A 26,436-nucleotide genomic window follows, 5' to 3' on the forward strand; every position below is an offset into this window, starting at 1 on the left:
CTTTCTCATCCTATGGATTAGTTATTAATATAATTGATAAATATTTGACACTTTATAACATAACAACTAAAAAAACATCTCACGCGAATAATAAATAAAGATTAAAAAGTTGTTGGTAGGTGGCACGTAGGAACTCCAAATACGTAAAGCCATATATACTATGGAACTTTCTATATGAAGCATGCGTCATGCGACATGATTTGCTTTGCGAAAAACGGGTGTAACAATGGACGAAAATTTTATCCTTTCAAATTTCTATTTCAATGTCCTCTCCTGTACTTGTTCTCATCGTAAACACTAATTGATTAAGGAGGCATGCAAAAGGAACAGGTCAAAAGATACTTCAATCAATTCTCACTACTTTTTTTCTTTTCCACCTCTCGCTCCTTTAATTTAGATGTTTAAAAATTAAAAAATAAATACAAAGTAAAGAATCTAATGAAAATGATTATAATTCAATAACTTTTAATTAAGCATCATCAAACAACTCAAAAGCATACAAATTAATTTAATAATTAAAAACATGACACGATGTACTTTCCAACAAAAAGTTTATCCATATCCATAATTAAATTGGAAATTAAATGTAGGATCCATGTCTTGTGCACGCTTAAAGAAACATACATTGATCCCTGACTCAATATTCTACAACAAATTGACAGATGCATATACTAACTAGCTATTCAAGCTTTAAAATTGCTTTGCCCCTAAATTGCCGCCACCGTTACATACCTCAAAAATCTTACTCTTTTGAGAAAAGGAAAATTGTGGACGACTAATTAATGCCCATGCATGTTGTCAATATTGCAGTTACAACACTGTGATTACAAATTAATTAAGACTTGAAAAACTTTAATGTTACGGTTGGAAATCACAGAGATTAATAGTATCATGCTAGTGGTTTGAGTGATCATGTCCTTGTTGATCATATTGTTGTTGCTGGTTGTAGAAGTAGGATGAGGTTGAAGAAAAAGTGCTAGAGAATTGAGAATTGAAAGGTTGTTGCTGTTGCTGTTGTTGTTGTTGATTGAAAAGATGGGATGTGAAATAAGGTAACTGTGCATCATCACTTGAAAGAATCTGTGCATATTGATACAGATTTGGGAAAACTTGGTGGCCATGTTGATCATGAGTGGACAACGAAGGAGGAGCAACAGCATCAACAGAAGAAACAGACCCAGTAGCACTACTAGTGGTGGAAGTTGCATGGATGGGAAAAACGTTTCTGTTTGATGAACGTTGTTGGTGTTGTTGCATAAAGGGAACATCTTGATGAACTCTTTCAGGGAAATTGAGCTTAGCTTTTGTGCCTTTGAACTTGAGTGCTGCTTTGTCATATGCAAGTGCTGCATCCTCTGCTGTTTCAAAGGTTCCTAGCCACACTCTGGCTGCTTTTTTTGGGTCACGGATTTCTGCTGCCCATTTCCCCCATGGTCTCTGCCTCACTCCTCTGTAGTGTGGCTTCTTTGTCACCTCTACACCAACACATGCAAATCAATAAGAGATTGGTTCTTTCAATTTAATGTGCTTTTCTACATATATATATATATATATATATATATATATATATATATATATATATAAGTCTATTTCTATGTGTAAATTTTACAGTACTTGTCTAAATGTAGAATTATTTATTTTTTATTTGCAGGGATAAAAAATAAGTACTCAGATTTACAATAATTCGTACATTCTACTTAATTAAGTTAGACTATCTTAATAATCTAAATATAGATTGAAAGCCATTGTTAGTCATCATGGTATAGCATCTTAAAAATAAGTACAATAACAAAATATATGATATATGAGATAGTACTAGTGTCTAAAAATATATTAACTCCTTATGTCATGGTAAGAAGAACAGCTAGTTTATTAAGATTACCTTAGTAGTGGGAAGGTTTGAATAGTTTAAATGGTATTTGAATTCAAATCCTATCGGTCTGTAGTCAAATTTTTTAGTTATGATTTATTTCTACAAGACTGACTCTGAGAACAGAACATGCAATTATAAATGTGGGGTATATGTATGTAATCCAGAAAATGGATACATTTCAAAACACGAGTGGTTATAATAATGTAATTGACTATAGAGAACTGAAAGTGCTACTGTCCAAACTAAAATAAAGGAGATCATATCGAATGCAAAATGTAAAAACCGATTTAGCAAAGTTTAGGTAGGTGCAGATTTTTTGTCCAAAAAAGATGTAGGTACAGATTTTATGTTTTCCTAGTGCGTAAAACCACGGTCGTCAAACATGGAGTTAACTGATACACTCTTACAATTTCATGATTTTACATAAATAAAACGAGTTTGACAACCTTACATTTACTTATATATATCCTCGCTATGCTACTGATCTACGTAATTAACAGAAAAAAAAGTATACACGTTTATCTTTATATATATGGTCACCGCATGAGAAATTAAACTCTAGACCAATATATTATAAATAATAATTCCCAAATTCACACCCCATGCATTATGCATACAAAGTACAAAAATGATCATAGGACATTAATTGGACTGCATTTACCACTGTAAAAAGAGAGTAATAACGAGAATGTGAGGGAGTAAATAATGCAATGGGAGTAACAGATAAATAAATTAGGGATAGCATGCATGTAAATATAAAAAAAAAAAATATGGTGTATTATGTAGAAAAATATATGTGAGTATGCAGCTGGGGAATAGGAAAAGTACTTATATTATATTTTATTCTGTTACGTGAAGAAAGTCTCATGTTTTAGCTCCCCTTGATGTTTACTTTTCATTCGGCATTGGTCAAAAGATGAGAAATGCATAAATAAGAAGAAAGAAGAAATGTCACGACTCACCACAACTTGAATATAAAGACAGACGCATGCATTGAATTTCTTTATTTACCTAGTTGTCCTCATGCGACTTATACTAATATTGGCATTCTTTGGTTTTGATTTTTTCTAAACAAGATATGTGATGAGACAAAAAAAAATTATATTTTATTTCAGTGAAAAGTGACTAGCTTGACTTAATTACAATATTTTTGAAACATTTCTTTTCTAAAAATAGCTTATTTTTCTATTTCCTGAAAGTGATAAAGCAACGTATAAATTATTTCGTATGAGATAATTTTTGTGCATCATTTACGCGGTACTATGTGGATCGTCCAAAAGCTAGATAACGTGATATTTATATACAGACGCAGGGATCAAAATAAAAGGCAAATTAAATATGTGTTATATGTTCTTTCTTACTTGAAACTATGTGTCTTATATCTTATTAATTCCTTTTTATTTAAATGAGTTAAGATTTTTAAGGTTAATTTTTTGATATATGAGAATCTCAATGTTATTTATAGGAAATTTTGGACTTCAATTATTAACTTTGAAATGTTAAAAAATGAGATGGAGATTTTAATTGATAAAATCTCAAAATGATTTTTTGCAGAAATAAAATCTCAAAGTCGATAGGTTTTGTTAATTTAAAATTATATATTCTTAAAAGATTAAAATTAATAATGTATATTTACAATTAGCTGCTAATAATACTGGCTAGCAGTCATATATAAATACTCATTCCTAATTATTCAATACTATAAAAAAATTATTTACATTAAAATATAATATTTTTCAAAATACACGAGAGAAAAACAGTGTAATTTTTGGGGATAAAAAAGAGTAATTTGAGTACCTTTGAAAAAACAAGTATTTTACCTTTTATTTATTGACAATAAAGATCATAGATCGTTGTTTGTGGCTTGGAGTCTAGGACATTTTCATAAATTTATGAGTGTATTACTTGTTTGATTTTAACAAGGAAGGATAGATCATAATACAACAAGAATGTATCGCAAACTCAGAAAAACAATGGATTATGTTTTTACTTTTAATTTTTGATCGAAAACAAATTGATTCTATGATGACATCACGCATCCACCATTTCCATTAATTGGAATTTAAAGATACGCAAATTAAAGTGTTTTTTTAAGAAAACTAAACAATGAGGATTCTCACTATATATAACATATAAATTTTTATCAATTTTTGGAAATTAAACATGCTAATTAATAACCAAGTAATTAGACATAAATGATTAATATTTCAAAGTTAAGATTAAATCATTGGATAGTATGTGACTTTATTTACCTCTAACCAAATTCTGAATTAAGTAGGATTCTGATAAGCAGATGGTAAACACACAAAAAGAAGAAAAAAAATGCTAATTAATTAAAATAAATTAAGATAGCTAACAAACCTTGATCTGGAGGAGGTTGAGATGGGTATGGTTGAGGTTGATCTTTGACCACGGAAGTTGAGAAAGGAAAGGAGGTTGATTGTGGCATGTATGGGTTCCGATTGGTAGTTCCCATAACTTGAGCAAGAGCAGAAACCATTTCAGACATGTCAGTTTCTGAAGACCAAGATGCATAATTATTATAAGCATCAAACTCTTCTACTGTGTCCTCTTTCTCCTCTGATGCTTGTGAAGATAGTGGAAGCTTGCCATGTAGCCTTCTTGGATCCACTTTTACGTTTGCTGCTCTATACTCTTTATGTTATGAAATGTGATCTTGTTGTGGTCATGTCAGTGCTGGTATATAACCCATTTATACCATGTAAATTTAAGGGCTGAGAAACCAAGCTAAAAATAAATGTTAAGCTGTTAGGAGGATTCTATAAAGTGAGATTTTAAATTCAAATTTATCATGAAATAAATGTGATTAGAAGAAAAAATTTCACTTAAAGTATCAATCAAATTGTTTAATAAAAATTAATTATTAATAAATATTTCACACTAATAACTAATAATTACTCAAACATATTAATTAATTCAAGTTTTCTTTTTTTTTTTCCTCTCTCAATTTTTTTTCTTCATAATTAACTATGATCGACTCATTTGAATGTTATTTAAAGTGGTTCCATATACACTCATCAGCATGTAGTAAAGTCTTCTGATTTTGTTAAAATACCTGTTTAATTTTTTATTCCTCTCTTAATGTTAACGGCATTAGGAATGAGTGCAAGTTTACCGTAGTTAGGAATTTATATATTTTTAAGTTAAAAAGAGGGAAAATTACAACTGGAATGTTCACTTTACGGTAGTATGTATATAATTCACACATTCCTTTACAGCTCTCACATCTCATCAATTGCTAGACGAAATCCATATCTCTGGCCATATTCTTCCACACCAATTGTCTTTGGAACAAGTGGCTTCATAACGTTTAAAGAATAATGACAGTGACACGATTATAAGTGACTAAAAGAAAGACACGTCTCTTTAATTATTATAGGTTATTTTTCTTTTTAATAAATTACAAATTTTTTCAACACCTTCATTGATGTGTGGGATTAGTCCTTGAGGGTGTTTTTTCTTAACTTTGAGAAATTTCAGCACCTTTTTAGAAAAACAAAATTTGAGAAATAATTCGTGTATTTGGGATAGCTGTGAAATTTTCTATTTTATAAATAAAATAAATAAAGTGTTTTCATTGACGTTTATTTTGGCCATATGCCTAGCTGATATATATGATCTTTACATACATATCCATTTATATATGCATGCTGTAGACTTGACACACTCCCTTACATATATATATATATATACCAATTTTAATAAACTTTAAATAATTAGAAGTTTGTCAATGACGTTTGCTCACCATTCATAAACTTAGGTTGGTAAGGCAATCTTCACACACTGGCGTGGTTTCTCAATGGATATACAACCAGCTAGAATATAATACTGCATTGAATGTTGATAATTGTTTGTCTCCTAATATTGCAGCGTGACTTAATTATTTGCTTTCAACTTTCAAGAATCGATCATTTCAATTCACTTGTCTATATCCATTATAATTCCATTAATAAGTTTAATTTCGTTTCAATATTAATCCACAAAGTTGAGTCGTAGATGAAAGGCACGCATGCACCACCCTAAGTTTTAATTTGTACGCAGCAGGCATGCATATATAGTACCATTGTCCTCATTCGTCCCTGATTGAATTCACGCATGATCTTTGGTCCTTCCATCATCACATGCAATATAATCTTCTTTCAGCGTCATCCCATGATTGAATTCCTATCTTTATACATATGTACGATATTCATTCATTTCATTTTCATCAATCCTAAACACAATCTGAGCCATGTTTTGTGACAGCTGTTTCTTTCATTCAAATAGTAAGTGAAAAAAAAAAACAGAAAAGAGAGATAAGTACAAGTGAGGAAATGTGGTTAATATATATAATAGATATTGTGGTTTTCTTAAAGAAGAAAAAGATGTGTTATCAATCCAACTATATATATATTAAAATTCATGAATAATTTTATGTATTATATTTTAAATATGTCTCTTTATACAAGAAATTTTTACTTACAACGTATGTAATACACAAATTTATCTACCTTGCAATAAATTAAATGTTTTTTAAGTAAAAATGAAAAGGGTCAACTAAACGCTAAATTATTTGGTTATAAAGACAAATATTTCATCAAACAACAAACAATCATGAAAAGTTAAATTATTAAAAAAAGATGTGCAAATAATTTTGTTTTATATTTTAACAAAAACCAGTGCTTTATATAATATTATAATATTAATGGCTTGATTTATGATTAATGAATTATGAAGATTATTATCTAATTATATATCATATCTTATGTGGTAAAATACAAAATATTATTTGATATAATCGTATATCATATCTCAGTTAGGCATTTCTGATGTCCGTTAATTTTATACATATAAATATATTTATTGCTGGGAAAAAACCTCAGTTGTATTATATATCAAGCTAAATCATATTTCTACCTATGACTTGTTAGATATTATATATTTTCTCCGAAGCAAAAAAAAAAGAAATCGAAACAAAAAAGACATTATATATTTACTAATAACCTCATGTGTGTGAGTTCAAATTTTGATCGAGTATGTAATTATAATAAACATTCAGGGGAAAAACCATTATAATTAATTCTATCACCTCAAACAACATTGCATCGTTGTGATTTCTACAGCTAACAAAATAATACGTCAGTTTACAAGAACAAGAGTTTAACTTATGATGAAATTTTGGCGTAGGTAGTTGTCATGTGTGTGTGTCAACATTAGCATTGTGTTAGTTCCAAATTTTAGGGTTGGAAATTGTGGTGAACGTTCTAGGACCTTTCTTGTTGGAATAAAATCTGGTTTGAATCTTATCACTTGACACAGGCTGACATATATGAAGTTGTTTTGCGTGTCATGTGGCTAGTATTTGGCTGCTTTATGGGGAGGCTTTGCCACCTACAGATACCTACTTGGCTAGCCTTGTCTAAGAGTCAACTGTGTCAGTACTTAAAGAAATTACTAACCTCTACAGAAAAATAAATAATAAACTATAGAAGATTTAGTGTGTTTTATTTACTGTTAAAGAATTAGTTTGAATTTAAAATTAATAATACATATTTTCGTATGTTTGATTTTAAGTCGTATAAAATTTTAAAATTGATTTTGAGTTAAATAATTTTAAGTAACTTTTACATTGGATTAAAAAATTTATATTAAATTTTATTTATAACTTGATTCTACAATGAAAATATTTAAAAATAAATTATATTACTTTTAAATCAATTTTAACAGAAATAAAATTTTATTTCAAATCAAATTTATCATTGTTCATGCACTTAAATATTCATAAAAATAAAATTTTCATTAAATTTGTAAATTTAACTTTAACAAAGAAATATTATTCATATAACAAATTCTTGTACAAAAATACATACAATATTTTTCCCTCTATCTATCACCTGTATTTTATTTCATACCTCTCTCTCTCCCTCTCTTATTTTTAGAAAAATATACAAAACTATTATTTAAATTTTCTCCTTAAAATATGTATGTGGAGGGGGGTTTATACCCCAAAGGAAAATGAAGTTAAACAAACATCATTTTTATTAGAAGTAAGCTAGAAAATCCAGTATGTTGTGGATTTATAACTGTATATGGTGCAATTCGTTTTCAACCTCATTTCATCCAAATCCAACTATGATGTTGCAATTCGTTTCTAATTCTAACACTAGCTTCGATCTAAACCGAACCAACATCCCTATAGCTTAATAATGGGTCACATCCTCAGTGAGCAATCAGCATCAACAACCAGTACGTGAACTTTTCACTCCTAATCGTATCCCATCCATATAATGATTGCTGATCTTACTTTAATACTTTAGTTGAGACACAACCTATATATATATATTTTGCTTTATGAGTAAATTAAAATAATGGAAGCAGATAGCGTAAGCGCGCACAAAAATTAGACGGTGATTACATGTTTTTCAGGTAACATTCAATGAACGAATTTGTGAAGGTCACATCAAACAAATAAGAAATCCAGGACTAAAGCAAAACAAGTTTGATGACAAAAAAGAAAAGATTTGAAGAAAAAAAAAGGTGTCGGCGTGAGTGATAATTGATTGATATTGATCCAAGTTGCATATGTGAGCCGCAAAGCAAAGGGGGGAATTAAAGTTGCATGGGATACAGATATGTAGCGGATTGGAACCCTAGCAATATTTTTTAGGAAAAAAAGTTAGAGAAAAAAATAATAAAATAAAATATTTAATTTTTAAAAAAATAAAAATAAAATACATTAAAAAAAAGTGGAAATTGCCCATTCTAAACACATGAGAAGGCTAAAGAGTTTATATAGATATAGATGATGCAATGTGCGCATGCATTTGCATGTGAGCCTGACGACAGGATTGTTCTTCCCTTTATCTTCCAGTTTGCTGCTAGCTCGCATGCTATGGCCGTCCTTTCATGTGCCATTTCACACCTTAATTATACACTATATGTCAACATCACTCTTACATGCATGCTTCCAAGATCTCACACTACCACCAAAATTATAAAGAAAAATTGTTAGTGTTACACGATTTTCTTTTTAACTATTGTAATTAGAGTAGGAGACATATGTTTAGAAATATACATTCTATTACTCTGTTAAATATTCTCTTATTAATTAAATTTCATTGTCATGTGTAATTTTGATAAATTTTAACCAATATTAAAGTATGTTTTAGAAAAAAATTATTAAAAAAATACATTTTTATAACATTTCTTTTATTTGGAATTTTTTATTTTTTCATAGAACTTTGAGATTAATTAGGGATGATCACATATCTGAATCAATTCTATAACTTCCATGAATCCAAACAAATAAAATTCATATTAACTTGAATCATTGGTTTGATTTCGATTTAAAAAAATACAAATCTAATTTTTTCAGCGAGTCTCAAATTTTAATTTTGAGAACCCAAACTAATATCCCCCACCTAATGACATAATATTTTATATATTATTCTTTGTAGATTAGGGCTTTAGCCGAGCCCATTTAATTTTTTCCATCCTTCACAGTCATGCTCATGCACTCGATTCACACTTTACAATCAATTTTTTTTTAATTTATTTTAATAATAATTCCAATGACTTAATTTGAACCAATCTGATCTTAGTATGGTTTAGTTCGGATGAGAGACCAAATTAAGAAACCTTTTATCCAAAATTAATCGATACAGGTAATAAAATGTCACGAACTTAATTAATCAAACCGATCACCCATTCCCCCTGCTTGAAAATTCTCACCCTTTATCAAGGATGTATTTTGTAGTGTTAGTTACACAATTTTTTTTAACATATTTTGAATAATTTAGTATCAAATGAAGTTTTATGTTCGATTTAGAAATGAATAGTAGGTTTTAAGTTATTTTGTAAAATGAATAAAAACATATATATGTGTGTGACTGTTAGCATTTAGTCCTTATAAATTTCCAATTATCAGAATGAATTAATTTACCTAAATTTTATTTAATAATTAACCAGAATACATTAAGAGTTTCTGAGCATAATTATGCTCAGAAACAGTACTTATTCACAATAAATAAAAGAAATTCATACAATATTAAATAAAAAAATATGCTCAGAAACAGTACTTATAATGTCAATTCTTTGTTTTTGATTTCTACTATATATTTTTTACTGATCAACATATATTGGTTAAAAAAAACTATCAACATATATAAATTAATGTCAAATTTCTTAATTATATTTTTAATAATTATTAGACGAAATTTAAGATAAAAGACTTGATTTTATTTATTATAAATTAAGTAAAATAAATATAATAATAAGAATTTAATTAACTTTTTGGAAGCTATTTTGTCTGTAGCGATACGCCAATATTTGTCAGTTCAAACCTAGTTTGGCCCATTAGTTCAAACCTAGTCTGACTGATACTCTTTATTCTCATTTTAGATATGTAAGCTAGGTAATGTCAAAAGAAGCTGCTGCTTTCTTTCTTCTTCCTTTTTCCCCCCTAGAAAGTATTAGATTCTGTTGCCAACAATTCCTCACTCGATAGACACCCAATTTTAGCATTAGATAAGAAATTATATGAAGAGGAAATATTGGTAGATACCTCAATCCTATTTTTCTTATAGTGAGAGATCGAATGAGATTTAGAGAGATAAAAATACAAATATATTTATGTAAGATGATGTAATAAGAAGACAAAAAGAATGATATTCATATATATGATTTTTTTAATGAAGCATGTCATAGCCTCTAAATGTAGTTTTCCTTAGCTCTTTCTTTCTCAACCTAAAATAAAAAGGACTAAAACATATTTTTGTCTCTGATCATCTTATTTCTTTTAGTTTTAGTTTCATCGCTTTAATTCCTTAATTACAGTGTTTCTTTTAAACTATTCTTATATTAACTTTGTCAATTTGGTTATACATACAAATTGTGATAGATGTTATGTGAGACAGAGCGTTTATCATGTAAGCCGAAATTAACATAGCTAATAAAGAAAATCTGACAAAGGCTGACAAATTTGGTTTAACAAAAATACTGTAATTAGGACCAATGTAAAAAAAATTAAACTTAAAAAACCAAATTGAAACTAAAAAATAAAATTACAGACCAATAGTCAAAGAAAAAAATACAACATACTGTATATGCATTCACTTGAAAAGAATATTATAATTATATATCCATATCTTAAAAGGTATCTTAACTTCTCAAATTTTCTTAATTTCTTAATTTTAATAAATAAATTTAAGTTTATTAATTCATTTAGAAATAAGTTTGTTGATTCATAAAGTAAACTCTTAAGTAAGTTTTCAAGTCTTTAAACAACCAAACCAATTTTTATATAAAAAAGGACATATATAAATAAGAAGGTTAAACTTGAGAAATAAGTCAAATTAAAATGCCGTAAAGTTTAATCCCATTCAATCTATTTCTATGCCTTTGGGTTTTTTTTTTTTCTCATATGTCACAAAAAAATAAATTCTAAGCCTATGGTAATTGGGGTTCACTAGTATCTTCGGGTCAAAGAGAGCAATGAACACTTTGTTCATTTCCTTTTTAATTTTGAAAGATTTTTCGACATGATTTTGATTTTAAGCAAGCGAAAAATAGCGTGTCAAAATCAGAAATTGGCAGTTTTGATAAATCAGATTTGACATGAAACCTTCTAGATTGAGTCTCCTCAAGTAGCATATAACTCGAGATGTAGTAGTGGTTTAGAAATCCAGTTATATCTTTACAAGGAAAAAGGTGAATACAAGAGTATGCTTGCACACCAAACATTAACAATGATGAACAACCAAAGACGGCTTTGGCACAGCACATAAACAGTTCATCAAAATTTTCATGAGTTTGGGATGAGATGGACTCCAAAATCAACAATTTACAAAAAAAAAAAAAAAAAGATGCCTGAAGAAAAAACAAGGAGAGGAAGAGGGGAACCAAAGGATAAAATTGATACAGACTAATAAGTTCCCCTCAAACCACTTTTACAAGCTTCTCCACTCTCCAATGTGAAACTCCTGTATGTGTAATTTTTTTATATAGTACTCTTGCATATGAAAATTTCTGACAGCCCCTCTTGAAACATAAACTTCAACCATGTTTGGATTTGGCATCCAAAGCCAAAAGAACTAGAAAATTTCTCGTCTTAAGGTTAGTGTTGGTACTTATGTGCTCCAAGCATTAGCAGCTTTATTAATGTGACTAGATCATTTGGTTTCCAAAGGTTAGCACCCACTAAAATTAATGACATGGAAGAAGAGAGAAAGATGGCTTCCTTAGTCTGAGTCCAATGAATGACTATCTCCATCAGATGAGAGCTTACAGTTTGCAAAATTTGGCAGATTTCCTTGCAGGTTATCCTCCTGAGTATTGTTTCTCACTCTTCCAACTTTGTTGCGAATGTTAATGCCAACTGGGAAAGGAACCTGTGTTGCTAGCAAAGTTAGTACCCATTTTGTAGCTTCATCTCTTGGTAAAAAGAGAAGTGCAAATTTCAAATGGCTTGCCAAGATTCTATATTATGCTTGAAGCAGGCAAGAATACTAGCAGTGTAACTGATAAATGGATTTTAGAGGAAATTTACACCTGATCACTGGCATTAGGGCCATCGGCGTTGAAGAGGATAGGCTTGCAGTGCTTATCCTCATTCATCAAGCTTGAATTTTGTAAGTGAGCAATGAGAGCTGCTTTCCCTTGTATGCGAGCATATGCTAGTGATGCCACTTTCTCACTGTTGAATTTCTCCCATTTCTTCCCATTGAACACCTGCCAGAAATGCATCATAAGTTAGTCTATTAGTACAGTGTGTATGCGTGTGTCTGTGAATGTTATGTGATTATAAGTTTAACAGCAATCATTTTCATTGTCATCATCATTTTGTATAGCATACCTGATAGAATAGTATAATCAAGCCAGGATTGATCATGTTGATGAATGCATATCCCACATTGCCATTGTTCTGCAATTAATGTTGATTCCATGTGAATAATTAAGCAAAAGAGAGAAAGGAATACTAAAGTAAAATTAAATTTCATTGTGGAAATGTTCAATAAAAGGAAGACATTTTCATGCAAGCAAAGATATTTTCCTACAGAAAAAAAATCAGATGAGAGAATTTTTAACAAAAAAATTATGCATTTTCTTAAACTTTCTTAATTGTTCAGGAAAATGACACTCCATTTCTTGAAGCAAATCATTTCCCCCTCCTTTACTGAGATGCAAAAAACTAAGTTTTTTCCTTCTACCGTGGCACAAAACAGAGAAAGTACAACAAAATTTTTCTAGAAAGTTATTCTCTATAAAACAAATGGACCATAAACTCCAAGTATTTAAAAAGAGAAAAGCATTTGCCCTGAAATCAATTGGCAGATAGACAAAATCATAAGTTCCTCTATGGCACTCATCAATTGCAGCTAACAGCATCTTGGATGTATACCTGCAAGATAACAAATCAGTCCAGGAAAATGAGAAGTTTAAGGAAAATTGATGTAAATGAGGTGTAGAACTGAAATAGAATTCTTCATTTTCAGCGAAAACTATTTACGATAAATGACAAAGGTTTCATATATGCTTAAAACCAATGAAAAGAATCACAAGTTCAATTTTGTACTTATATTCACAGCCATTCACCAATCCCATCCTAATTGCAACATTGGCAAAGCAAGTAAATGATAGCAATACAAAAATTATAGATTTATGTTGTCTGCTAAACTGATCAGTAACCCCCGGCTGAAAGGGAAAAAATAATTAGGAAACAATTTGTCAAATCTCAAGCCCTACTAAAGTTTGTTTAACTATGATGTGAATATAACATAAAAGTACTTTCAAGTAAAGATATGTTTTACCACAATCGAATCATTTTCATATGACATCAGAATCTATGTTACTATTGTTGAGAAAAGGCGGGAAATAGAAGCTTGTCTACTGCCAAGTCTAACAAAAAAAATATAAGAAAACAATGAAGTTGACAAAAACAGCTTCAACCAAAATTTTACAAGGCTAAAACTAAAGAACTTCTTTGATCACATACCAAAATTGATTTTTCTAAAAGTGATTCTTCCAAAAGAAGTTTCCACAGAAAGCTAGTATCATAAATGAAGACATTTTAGAGCAAAGCCAAATGCAAACTAAGAGACTAAGAGTAAATTTGCTTAAGCTTCAAGTTCATACAAGAGTTCCAAGTTGTGGTGTGACTTTTTTCCATATCATCACTGGCTTAACGAATCATCTATCCTAGGCTAACAGGATTGGCTGAAAACTCCAAAATTTCTTTTAAAGTAAAAGCACAACCCAAAATGTACCATTTTTTTATACCAAATGAATATACAAATGTTTGCATCACCAAAAATGAAAAATTAAATACAAAAGGCTAATATTTAATTTAATATATACAATGCTACTTACTTGTTAGGAATGTTCTTTATCATTAGTGTTGTTCAGTTATCTTCTCCCTTCTTTATGCGGTCAATATCAAGTTCATACTGTTTCTTGTCATCCAAGTTTGATAAGCCTTCATGTCTGCAGCTTCTGGTATGTTGTTTGTGAGTCTCAATTGAATTAATCATATGGTTTCTTCTAGGAAACATTAGGTCCCCTTGGTTACGAAAATGAGCTAAAAAATACTGTTACTTCCAAAGCAACAAATCTTTACTTCTCATTTTATGCATTCAAACGCACAATTTAGCATTGAAATTTGCAAACATACCCTACCTCTGTTTTGAGTCTTCAGATCGGCTTAGCTCAACCTTTAGCCTCTTCCTGATAGTATCATCTCTACCTTAAAGAATGGAGAGCTGCCTCTGCAGCTCAAACATCATAATATTCAATCAACTTGTGATGTTGATCATGTGGGTTTTTACGTTCCAACTTTGCATGTTGTAATGTCATAAGTTATTAGTTTAAGGTATTGATAACAAATTAACCTAAAAGCTTATGGTGTCAGATGCAAGGGTAGAAATGGTTTTCAAATTTCAACACACCTTATCATGCAAAAGCCTTTCGGGCTTGAAGAAAAAAAAACACGAGCACTCAAACATGACAAGTCCAAGCTCTTCTAGTAATGATTGATTGGATAAATTGTTAAAATTGCCATAAGCTCTGCCAAGAGAAAGAGAAAACAGGAATAAATAGGTCTGAAACCGCCAACATTGTTTAAATTTCCAAAATACCCCTAATACCATGGTCAAAATCAAATATACATATATATATATAATATGAAACGATCATTAGAAGAACAAATATCTTCAGATGAATACAACGATGAAGAAAAACTCTTGTAATCCATTGTCTCAGAAGGCATGATGAATCCCAGAATACGCAGGTATATATCCCAAAAAACGAAAATCTCCTAACTTTTTATATCTGTTGAACACAGCATAGCATGACAGTCAACTTAAAATTTTACATTTTACCTCCTTCCAAGTTCCACACAGGATGAAAAATATAAAACTTTATAAACTTAAAAACTCACAATTACCATAGATTATGAAAAATTAATACCCATTAAACTAAGACAAATATCATGTACTACTAAAGTGAGAGATGTGATCACAACCAAATTCTGTGTGACACTTACCAATTTCTGGGTAATACCTTATTAGCTACTTTCCATAAACAGAAAATTTGTGGTTATTTATCAACGTGTAGAGCTGACCACATAGTCCAACATCATGCTAATAATTTCTTCTCAGTGCACGTTTCAACCCCACAATCCCAAATTGACACACGGCATTAATTGCAAATCCACCAACATTCTGAACGATCAAGAGGATTTCAAACAACTTGAACATCTTAAAAATAAAAAATCACTTGAAGTGTTGAATGTTCTAAAACCATAAAAGTCAAAAATCCAAACTTGAGAACAGATACGAATTCACGCGAACACAAAAACCCACGATTGAAGAGTGAAAAGGCAGAGGTGGCTTAAGACCCAATCAGTCCAAGCAGAAGCTTAAGTCACAAAAAAAAAAAATCCCAAAATTTGTTTTAGTACCGATATGCTTCAAAAAACATTTATTGTAAAATTATATTTGAAAATAAATTTTAATTAAAATATTATAAATAATAGTTAATTTTTTAATTCATACTAATAATTAGAACAACAACTCTTTATTAGTATCATAAATTTATTTAGAAAAAAGAAATTGTATGATTAGATAAAAGGCTTTTCATTTAAGCCTTTAAGTCCTTGAGTCTTGAGCCGTTGCTCCTGAAAAGGGGTGACATAAAGGAAGACACCGACCTTGTGGGAAATGGAAGAGGAGATGGAAGGGGTGAGAATGAGTTAAATAGTATGGAAAGAGGTGAGAGAAAACGAATAAAGTAGGGCATAAGGAAAGGTGGGAAATTGTAAAAAGGGAGTATCAATCATCTTTTTAATAGTAAAAAAATTTAGAAAATTTCATGTTATTCACACTTTTATTTTTTTATTTCCATTTAATTATGATGTTTTTATGTGTTAGAGAAATGTTATTTTTATTGTTAAAAAACAATTTATTATCGAAGATATAAATTTTATTTTTAAGAAACGTTGTTGATCACATGAATTTACTTAGATGAAAAAAAAGTACAATAAACAATAAAGAGTATTTTTACTAACAAAATCCTTAAAAAAATCCAATGAAGATGCTTTAAGTGTATTTAATTGAATTCTTTTATTATCTTTCTCTCCTATTATTATTTTTTCTTAGAACAAAGTGTAAAATAACAAGAATGTTAACCAATGTTATTTAATAAATAAGAAACAATATTTTTATCATATTTTAAGAAAAGACTACTTGTTAATTAATCCCCTTAAGCATATTCAATAAGATGATCTTGATTGCTACATGGATAAAATACACAATAGAGCCCAATTTTTATTATGTACGTCAGGTGCAAAAGTTAATAGACATAAAAAAAACACATTTTTGTTGTGTACTATGCTTATATCCCTTATACAAAACAAATAAATTATAAATTGTTCAATGAATATATGTTTTTTGTGTTTTAAGAATGACTAATCATATTATTTATTAGAGGTGTAAGTGGATGAATCCATGAACATGTCCAATTAAATTGAATTAGATTTTTATGAATTATATTGAATTATTAGATTGATTTTAATTTAATAAAACCAATTATGATAGGCGATAGGTTTGGAGTTTTAAATTTAACCAAAACCCAACTCAATTTATTGGAACACAATTTTATGTTTTATGATTATATTTGATTTAAGTATTTTAGTTTTATTTTGTATACTACTTTTAGAATTCTGGTTACCTCTAGTGTTTGGTGGATATTTACTCTAATCAAGATTTTTGTAACATATAATATTAAAGTTTACCTAGTTCTAGCAGTATATGATATCAAGTATCAATTCTTTGGGTTTGGAAATTTTCAGCTATATGTATCAGTCAGCACTTTATAGATCAGAGGCTTGCACCAAGATGCTCTCAGTCATGGAACGGAAATGTTAGCCTATAAATGGGTAATGGTAAAATGAGTAAATTAACAGAGAGTGGAGACCAGAGAGGGAGTTGTTGGATACTTGCCAAACCTCCCTCCACCATATGAAATTGCAATGCCCGGAAATACATTCTTCCCCGAACCGATTATGAATGGTACCAATAAAAGCCAGTATACTATTTCAAAAAGCAAATTATGATTTTGTTTTTTCTTTGCAAGAATTACGAATACAAAGACTAAGCCACATAAAATAAGTACCATAATCTGAATCAACAGAATCAATCATACACGACTAATTCTGGGTTTTTCATAATTGGGACAATTGTTGATGTGCAATATATCCTCAGAGTTAATGAGTAAAATTCCTTTGCACACTGTCTTTAAGTCTGGTAACCAGTATAGTTGCAAGTTGGTTAAATTGGGAAGTGCAATGTTGTGGGAACTATCTCCTGCAAATATCTCCTTTATTGATTGGCAGTTCGATACCGATATAGACTTCAGGTTTTGAAGTTGTGGCACTAACCCTGGCGTCAGCAACTTCTCTATTTGATGGCATCCACTGATACTCAATTCCTTGAGATGAGAAAACACCCCCCTCCGAGATAAAGATTGTGTTAAACCAGCAACATCTTCCTTGCAGATGACACTTAAACTATCCAAATTATTAAGTGTCAAAGATTTGAGGTTTTGGATATTAGTGCATAAGGGACAAGATACACAGAATAAACTCTTCAATTTTGTGCAGTCCCGAATGGTAATGTGCTTTAAAGATAGAGAACCATTAGATGACAGAGGAGCACATAAGCATTCCCATTGATCATTGCCACTTACAAGTAATAATGCAAGGTCTCTTGGCAGTAAATAGTGTAATCCATCGCAATCTCCAAAACATACCCTTCGATGCTTGAATTCACCATAAATAGGATTCTCAGAAAATCCAAGTGTGTAATCCTTAAATTTTCCAAAATAGATAAAATAGGTTTGAGGTCCATAACCAGTGTCCTGAATTTCTTGCACAGAACGGTTGTAGTAATCCTGATCGAGAAAGCTTACTGCAAAACATTCAAGCATAGTCATCCCTTTTACATCTTCTACTTTTATACCAGACCAACCGCGGAGATCCAGATATTGCATATTGCTCAAACCGGGCAGTACGCATAACGGTACTAATGATAAATTCAGCTTGCGGGAAAGACTAAGCCATTGCAACTTTTTTAGATTTTGCAAGCCTTCCGGTACCCTGAGGAGCGAATTACAACCGGAAATGTCCAATCTTGACAATGCTTGTAGATCTCCCAGTGGAGGTATATCTTTCAATTTTGAACATTGGCGGAGCACTAAAGAAGTAAGAGACCTCAACTTAGACAGCGACTTTGGCAAAGATGTTAATCTACGATTATATGATAAATCAAGTTGTGTTAGAGCGTTCATGTGTCTGAAAAAACACTTGGGAATATGACTGATGGAATTACGAGATAAGATGAAGGTGGACAAGCGTGGACAATTAGGTGATGTGCCCTCTGCTATTTCTTCTATCTCATTACCCGCCAAAGAAACTGCCTCCAGATCAGCTGTCCATTCCCGCATCTGAGGTATCTTTGTCAAATTTTCATGACATTTTATCATGTAAGTGTGATTCTCGTTCAAGATATTGCACGCCATCTTCCTCAACAGACCATTCATTCGTAAACTCCAATAACCTAACAACAAAGAATGGTTTATGAGTTTATCCACTATGACACGTGCCTCATCAAATATTTCCTCCAAACTCCCCTTTCCATTTAACAACCCACTCTCAACAATCATCATAGCCCATTTCCCTTCATCAGCATTAGGAAACAGTGCAGACTGTAAGAAACATTTTTGGATGTCCTTTTCAATTAAATTGTCATAGCTACGTTTTAGTACGCTTAAGACCTCTTCTCCCATTTCCAATCTGTCAAGTTTATTCAATGCATGTCTCCACCAATGGATCTCATTTTTCCCTTTCATGGTTCGAGCCATCACACTGATTCCAAGTGGTAAACCATCACATTTCATTACAACAGATCTTGCAATCTCTAGTACATGAGGGGGAAGTCTTGCAGGTGTTCCACGGTGTCCAAGTTTTAGCAAAAATAACTCCCAAGCTTCTTCTTCTTCTTCTTCTTCTTCTTCTTCTTCTTCTTCTTCTTCTTCTTCTTCTTCTTCTTCTTCAAAGGGGAATATTGTTATTATATTATATGGTTGGCAATCCATCTGTAGACACACATGTTTCAAACGAGTTGTGATAATCAATTTAATGCCATTCACTTTAAGAGGAATCCCCACCTTTTGCAAATCAATATATTCCCAAACATCATCCAAAATAAGCAGTGCTTTTTCTCTTTTCTCCAACTCTGACGTCAAAATTGTTGCTCTAGTCATCTCATCTCCGTAAAGCTTAACCTGTATTGTTTCTGCAATGTCATGTTGCAATTTGAAATTGGTGAAATCATGGGAAACAGTGACCCAGAAGACATCCTTGAAAGTCCCCTTTCTTTTAATCTCATTCTTGATATGAGTTGCCATGAATGTTTTTCCAACTCCCCCCATTCCATCTATGCCAATAATGAAGACTTCCTCATCCTCCAGAAGATCCCACATGTTCTCCACTTTTTTATCTCGCGACGCCCAACGCTTCTCTATCGATAAATAAAAAAACTCATCACCCAATTCAGAAGGCTTGGGGAATTCATTAGTCGACCCAGACTGATGCAGTGAGTTTTTCACATCAATGGCTCTTTTTTTCAGGTCCTTTAGTTTATCCAACCAATTGTCATCTTGTCTCTTGCGCTTCTTGCCCTGGAACTCCCGCCACTGTAAGCTTTTATCAAAGTAGTCTTCTTGCCTTGCTAGATCGGATAGCAACTTATTTATAGTCAAAGCATCATCGCCATTGCTACCTCCGTTCACAGCATGATCTTCTACATCACCTGTTTCATTGTTTTGGTTATGCTACATTCTTAACCTTTCTGTTGCTCCGTCACTATAGAATAACACAACTCTCTCGTTTGGTTGAATAATGAGTCTTTAGACAGTAAATTCTATTTTTGAATTGATTTACAATATATTAGGTCAAAATAATTTATTTACAAATATATTAAATTAAAAGAATTTCAAACTCACACATAACAAAAAGGAATTATTTTACCCAAATAAAGAATATATTTAAAAAGTGAAAGGAATTAATTTAACTGAAATAATTAATTTTTCATGTGTTTTAACTTTTTTCAATGAAGATGGAATCTAAGTAAAAAAAAATTGTGACCAATCATATATGGAAGTGCTTTATACCACCAATATATATTGGAATTAATAAATTTATTTTTTCATGTCACGCTAATGGTAAGAAATAAAAATTGAACTTAGTTTAATATTCAAAGGAATGTTAAGCACTAACAACTTTCTTTGTTTGAAATGATAAAAGTGATTATTGAGAATTAAAAACAAATATATATATATATATATATATATATATATATATATATATATATATATATATATATATATATTGTATCACCTAAATAAATAAATAAATAAGGACATCCGTGTAAAGAAGGAAAAGCACATAAAGGAATTGGTGAGGGTAAGATTTAAGAACATATTGGAATGACAACTAGAATGCGTACCTCCTGCTGAAGCTGACAATTTTGTATTGTTTTGAGAGTTAACTGAATCACCATCAATCATTTTGTTGCCTCCTTCAACTGTTTCAATGCAACAAGAGATATTAGACAAAACAAAATATAGTCACCATTTTCAAACTTCAAAAATCAAGAAAAAGTATGTCAAATAGTAACATTCTAATACTATTAATACTAACCTAATATCTTAAAGATGATAGGGTACTTATAAAATGCTAACAATAAAGGAAAGTTTGATAGGGCAAATCTTTCTCTCTCACGCACAAACTATAAAATTGAGAATTTTAAAATAAAAATCAAACTTCGTTATATCACCTAAGAAATAAAAAACACAAGTGTAAAGAGCAGGAAATGAACACAACGAATTAATTGGTAAGTAACCAGATTCATACCTATTAATAGTTTCTGTATATGAGATCGTTTCAGAGAAGCATCTAGTGGAGGGAACCAAGAACTGAAGTTGGTTATCAGGGAACGGTTAAAGTTGATTGGAGCTTTTTCCAGAAAACGTTCCACATAGTGGAGCAAAAAGATGCCACAATCGTATGCATTTTGTTGCTGAGGCAGCTCAAGTGGCACGAATGGAAGATCTAAAAATTTAGAAGAAGCATCATCCCTCACATTGTTGTGCCTCTCTTTCCATTCTTCACATAGATAACTTTGGAAAACATTGTGGAGATCTTGATGAATTCCTTTTCGGGAATCCATGTGCAAGATGCAAGCTTCTTTGGGAGATCCCTTAGTTTCTTCATCTCTGTAGCATGTCATGACTTCAGCAGGGTGACAAATGACAATCAAACTCCAATGAAGACTATAGTTTATGGGAATGAAGATATAATCCTTTTCAAAAAGGTTCACTTTTCTTGTCCAATTGCTTACACGCTGAAATGCTGCTTTACCATCACAAGCAATTGAACGATTATCTGTGCTTAAATCAACAAGCTTAGGAAAGAAAAAGCAATTGAAAAAGTGAAACCTCTTCTGTTTATCACTTGGGAGTTTATTATTTATCAAATACTTTATATAAAAGTCAATGATATTATCATTAAGGCATTTCTCAGGCTGTAAAAGCTCAATATCGCTCTTCCTGATGTAAATAGCATCAGGGTCCCCCTTTGGATAACAAATTGCCTTTTCCATGTCATTGCTTTTAAATGCAGCAGAATCATGCTCCACATCTTCTGAGGGATTGAAGTTGAAGTAGAAATCAAAGAAAATGTTAGACTTGATTTTTTTATTTTGTTACGAGGGAAGAAAGAAATAAAATATAAGTAACTACTGTCTAACACAAGTAACACTGCACCTAAAGAATCTTGATTGTGCACCTAGTTGGTAATATTAGTAACTGACTTTTTTTTATGCTAACTTATTTTGAAGGTCCCTATGAGGATCGTTTTTTTATAATTATGTGGTACTTCTACTATTATATGTATTGTGTTCTTCTGTTAAAGAATCGTTATATTATCCTTTTCAATCAAATGAAGTTATACATTAGATAAAAATATAAAAATATAAAAATTAAACACCAAGAAGATTCATAAATATAAATTTAAACTTTAAGGTTTAAGATTATCCAAACATAAAAAAAAAATGCAGTCACCATTTGTAAACTTCAACAAAATCAAGAAAAAAATGTAAAATATTGAATATTTGAATTAAAAAAAAAACAGAAATTTATCTAAAGTTTAAGAAAGCATTATATAAAATTAAAGGTGGCAACTTTCATTGCTATCTCAAAAAATGTTAAGCATATTACTTACCTTGTAATTGATTCCGTGTAATTGAACCGGAAGCAGGATAGTGGGGGCATTTTCTAATATTTTTTCCTCCACCAATGATATGCTCTTTAATTCTTGTAGCACCTCCATGGAACTCCCCTTCACAATGGTTGCACTTCCACATGTCACCTATTTTTTCAACTTCATTCCAGTAATTACTTTTGGGCCGACCTCCCCTTTTTCTTTTTCTTTTACTGCTACTAGCCCCATTCATGATTTATTCCCTAAACACAACAATAATTTTAATATAGGCCTATCTTTAAACTAGATAAATATATATAATAAGTGAAAGAAAATCTCAAAATAATTAGAGAATCAAAAAGGGATTACCGAATGATGGCTTCCCTGGTAGTTGTGGAAACACAAAGTTTTATGAATAAATTTGAGAACTACAAAGAAACAGAGAGAGATTAGATCTGGAAGCTCAGCGATAAGAACTTGGTCTTAACCTTATCTTTGGGGAATGGCTTGTGGTTGTTATACAGGCTGTCGCCGTACTGTAACACATTGTTTACAAATTACAAAGACTTTGGCTTTGCAAGATAAACACAATTTCAGAGTACGGAGGTGGGGTAGCTTAGTGTGGAATGAAGACCATTGAATTCACTACTCGAACTTGCTCCCTCTCTTCCTCAACTTGGGGAATAGATGGTCAATTACATAAGATGCTCAAGGCTTAGTTATTATTATTTTTTAATCACGTTGTTTTTACTCATAAAATTCAAATAAAAAATTTTCCTAATCAGATTTGCCAAACAAAAATATTTATATCTATACTAAATTAAAGTGGAACTTGTTTGATGTTTTTATTTTTTATTTTTTAATCTTAATGTTCCTTTTAAACTACAATGACCGTTTATAAACCTACTGCAATAGCATATCCTCCAACGGAATAATTTATTAACCAGTGAAAACAAAGCCACAAGAATACATAACAAAGTCCAAAACAGAGGAAGGAAAAATTATGAACATATCTAAGCCGTATAAATTAAATATAAACAAATGAATGCAACTAACTAAGAATATTATACAAAAAAAATGTTATAAAATGCAATTCATGCATGAGTGGTATATTGAAAACTATTATAGAAGGCCACTTAATCCTCTGTACATTATGAATATAGTAGTCAATAATATTTCTTTTTAACGGGTCACTATCTGTGTGAAAGCAAGCTGACTTGGCTAATCAAGTTTTATCTTTTTAATTGATGGAATATTTCCTCCTCATGTCATCAAACATAATATTTGTGTAGTTGTTTTTACTTAAATATGGTGTAACCTTATATGAGGACAGATTGGGTGAGAACATAGTTTATTTAAAGGCTTTGGTAAATTATAGGGTATTCCTTATATATATATCAATGATTTTCTTTGTCGATAAAAAAATTCTTAAAAATATTGATTAAGAAACTTAAAATAAAAATATTTGTATCAAAAGAAAAAAAAAACTATATTATTTTTAGTGGAAGACAGAAAATTATGTCGTTCAGAATTTCCTTTAAAATTTTGAAAATTTTGGGGAGCAAAAAGCAAAAATTGGGGTACAAGTCAATAGCCACTCCTATGTTGTGTACAGATAAGGAAAAAACCACTCCCTGTTACCTGTTCCGTTAAGATTATTCTTCTCATTCACTTTGTAATTTGACTTGTGTAACAAGCAATATCCTGACCGAAATAATGTTAACATATCATTTAAATTTTACTGGATCAAACTTTTTATATAAAAAATAGTATGACGTAAATTAAGTCTAATTCGTACAGAATTTTTAGTATTTTTTTACATAAATTAAAATTAAAAATTAAAAATAATTAATTTAAATTTAATTATTATACAATTTTTTCAAATATACTTTTTTTTGTTTTTGTAAATTAGTAGTCCGTGTGGTAGTTTTACGTCTTCTCCTGTCTATTTTTTATTTTTAGTATTTACATACAAAAAGTTACACCTATGTGTAGTATTGTTTTTTCAAAAGAAATTATTATTATTACTGGGAAAAGAGAGGCATTTCATCTCTTTCTAAAAAAATTAAATAATGAATAAAATAAAATAGAAAGTGACAGCATAAAAAAAATCTAACAATATAAAAGCAATGAGAAGTTACTGTAGATTCAAAATTTATAAGTTTAAGAAGTTATTTAAGAATAAATTATTCAATAAAAATGTCGCACTAAATTGAGATATTATTAATTAGGGGAAAAAGATAGTCCATGTCTTTTTTAATTTTTGAAAACTAAAAATAATATTGGGTAGTTTTTAGGATGTGAGTAAGGTGTGGGTTAGTTGAAGAGAATAGTTACAAGATTTTATTTCTCTGAAAAGGTAATTTTAGGAATAAAATGAAAAAAAGTGAACACACCAATATTTTATTTCCTTTGTTGATAATACAGATATATATAGATTATTATTATTCCTTTTTCTTAAAATATTTATTATTATTATTATTATTATTATTATTATTATATTTTTCTTTAATAAGAAAGTACAATATATGTTTTGGGAGACAGAATAATTGTTTGTGAAATATTAGAAAAATAAATTATATTAAAAATAAATAATTGTTTGTGAAATATTACAGTTTGCAAAATTTGGCAGACTTCCTTGCAGGTTATCCTCCTGAGTATTGTTTCTCACTCTTCCAACTTCGTTGCGAATGTTAATGCCAACTGGGAAAGGAACCTGTGTTGCTAGCAAAGTTAGTACCCATTTTGTAGCTTCATCTCTTGGTAAAAAGAGAAGTGCAAATTTCAAATGGCTTGCCAAGATTCTATATTATGCTTGAAGCAGGCAAGAATACTAGCAGTGTAACTGATAAATGGATTTTAGAGGAAATTTACACCTGATCACTGGCATTAGGGCCATCGGCGTTGAAGAGGATAGGCTTGCAGTGCTTATCCTCATTCATCAAGCTTGAATTTTGGAAGTGAGCAATGAGAGCTGCTTTCCCTTGTATGCGAGCATATGCTAGTGATGCCACTTTCTCACTGTTGAATTTCTCCCATTTCTTCCCATTGAACACCTGCCAGAAATGCATCATAAGTTAGTCTATTAGTACAGTGTGTATGCGTGTGTCTGTGAATGTTATGTGATTATAAGTGTAACAGCAATCATTTTCATTGTCATCATCATTTTGTATAGCATACCTGATAGAATAGTATAATCAAGCCAGGATTGATCATGTTGATGAATGCATATCCCACATTGCCATTGTTCTGCAATTAATGTTGATTCCATGTGAATAATTAAGCAAAAGAGAGAAAGGAATACTAAAGTAAAATTAAATTTCATTGTGGAAATGTTCAATAAAAGGAAGACATTTTCATGCAAGCAAATATATTTTCCTACAGAAAAAAAATCAGATGAGAGAATTTTTAACAAAAAAATTATGCATTTTCTTAAACTTTCTTAATTGTTCAGGAAAATGACACTCCATTTCTTGAAGCAAATCATTTCCCCCTCCTTTACTGAGATGCAAAAAACTAAGTTTTTTCCTTCTACCGTGGCACAAAACAGAGAAAGTACAACAAAATTTTTCTAGAAAGTTATTCTCTATAAAACAAATGGACCATAAACTCCAAGTATTTAAAAAGAGAAAAGCATTTGCCCTGAAATCAATTGGCAGATAGACAAAATCATAAGTTCCTCTATGGCACTCATCAATTGCAGCTAACAGCATCTTGGATGTATACCTGCAAGATAACAAATCAGTCCAGG

At 30.6% G+C, this 26,436-nt stretch overlaps 4 protein-coding genes across 7 annotated transcripts; all 4 read right to left on the bottom strand.

Moving 5' to 3' along the window:
• Positions 1-537: 537 nt before the first annotated feature.
• On the bottom strand, positions 538-4,591 carry LOC114395126 (ethylene-responsive transcription factor ERF113-like). The gene is made up of 2 exons (XM_028356834.1): positions 4,235-4,591; positions 538-1,475 (listed from the first exon to the last, which is right to left on the bottom strand). The coding sequence occupies exons 1-2, from the start codon at positions 4,380-4,382 to the stop codon at positions 895-897; spliced, it is 729 nt and encodes a 242-aa protein (XP_028212635.1). The 5' UTR covers positions 4,383-4,591; the 3' UTR covers positions 538-894.
• A 6,952-nt stretch (positions 4,592-11,543) lies between these two features.
• On the bottom strand, positions 11,544-13,474 carry LOC114397440 (protein MEI2-like 4). The gene is made up of 5 exons (XM_028359476.1): positions 13,446-13,474; positions 13,187-13,271; positions 12,726-12,800; positions 12,422-12,601; positions 11,544-12,261 (listed from the first exon to the last, which is right to left on the bottom strand). The coding sequence occupies exons 1-5, from the start codon at positions 13,472-13,474 to the stop codon at positions 12,112-12,114; spliced, it is 519 nt and encodes a 172-aa protein (XP_028215277.1). The 3' UTR covers positions 11,544-12,111.
• Positions 13,475-17,323: 3,849 nt separating this feature from the next.
• On the bottom strand, positions 17,324-23,333 carry LOC114394587 (probable disease resistance protein At5g63020). 4 transcript variants are annotated; one of them, XM_028356209.1, is made up of 6 exons: positions 23,174-23,332; positions 23,055-23,069; positions 22,707-22,948; positions 21,339-22,127; positions 20,932-21,009; positions 17,324-20,235 (listed from the first exon to the last, which is right to left on the bottom strand). In XM_028356209.1, exons 3-6 carry the CDS (start codon positions 22,936-22,938, stop codon positions 17,564-17,566), a joined length of 3,771 nt encoding a protein of 1,256 aa, XP_028212010.1. In that variant the 5' UTR covers positions 22,939-22,948; positions 23,055-23,069; positions 23,174-23,332; the 3' UTR covers positions 17,324-17,563. The 4 variants fall into 4 exon arrangements, with proteins under 4 accessions (XP_028212010.1, XP_028212012.1, XP_028212011.1 ...); XM_028356211.1 differs by having other exon boundaries at positions 21,339-22,124; positions 23,055-23,333; XM_028356210.1 differs by lacking the exon at positions 23,055-23,069.
• A 1,913-nt stretch (positions 23,334-25,246) lies between these two features.
• LOC114394589 (protein MEI2-like 4) lies at positions 25,247-25,938 on the bottom strand. The gene is made up of 3 exons (XM_028356214.1): positions 25,866-25,938; positions 25,562-25,741; positions 25,247-25,401 (listed from the first exon to the last, which is right to left on the bottom strand). The coding sequence occupies exons 1-3, from the start codon at positions 25,899-25,901 to the stop codon at positions 25,267-25,269; spliced, it is 351 nt and encodes a 116-aa protein (XP_028212015.1). The 5' UTR covers positions 25,902-25,938; the 3' UTR covers positions 25,247-25,266.
• Positions 25,939-26,436: the final 498 nt, after the last annotated feature.

This window comes from Glycine soja, chromosome 18 (assembly GCF_004193775.1).
Source record: "Glycine soja cultivar W05 chromosome 18, ASM419377v2, whole genome shotgun sequence".
NCBI classification, from domain to species: domain Eukaryota; kingdom Viridiplantae; phylum Streptophyta; class Magnoliopsida; order Fabales; family Fabaceae; genus Glycine; species Glycine soja.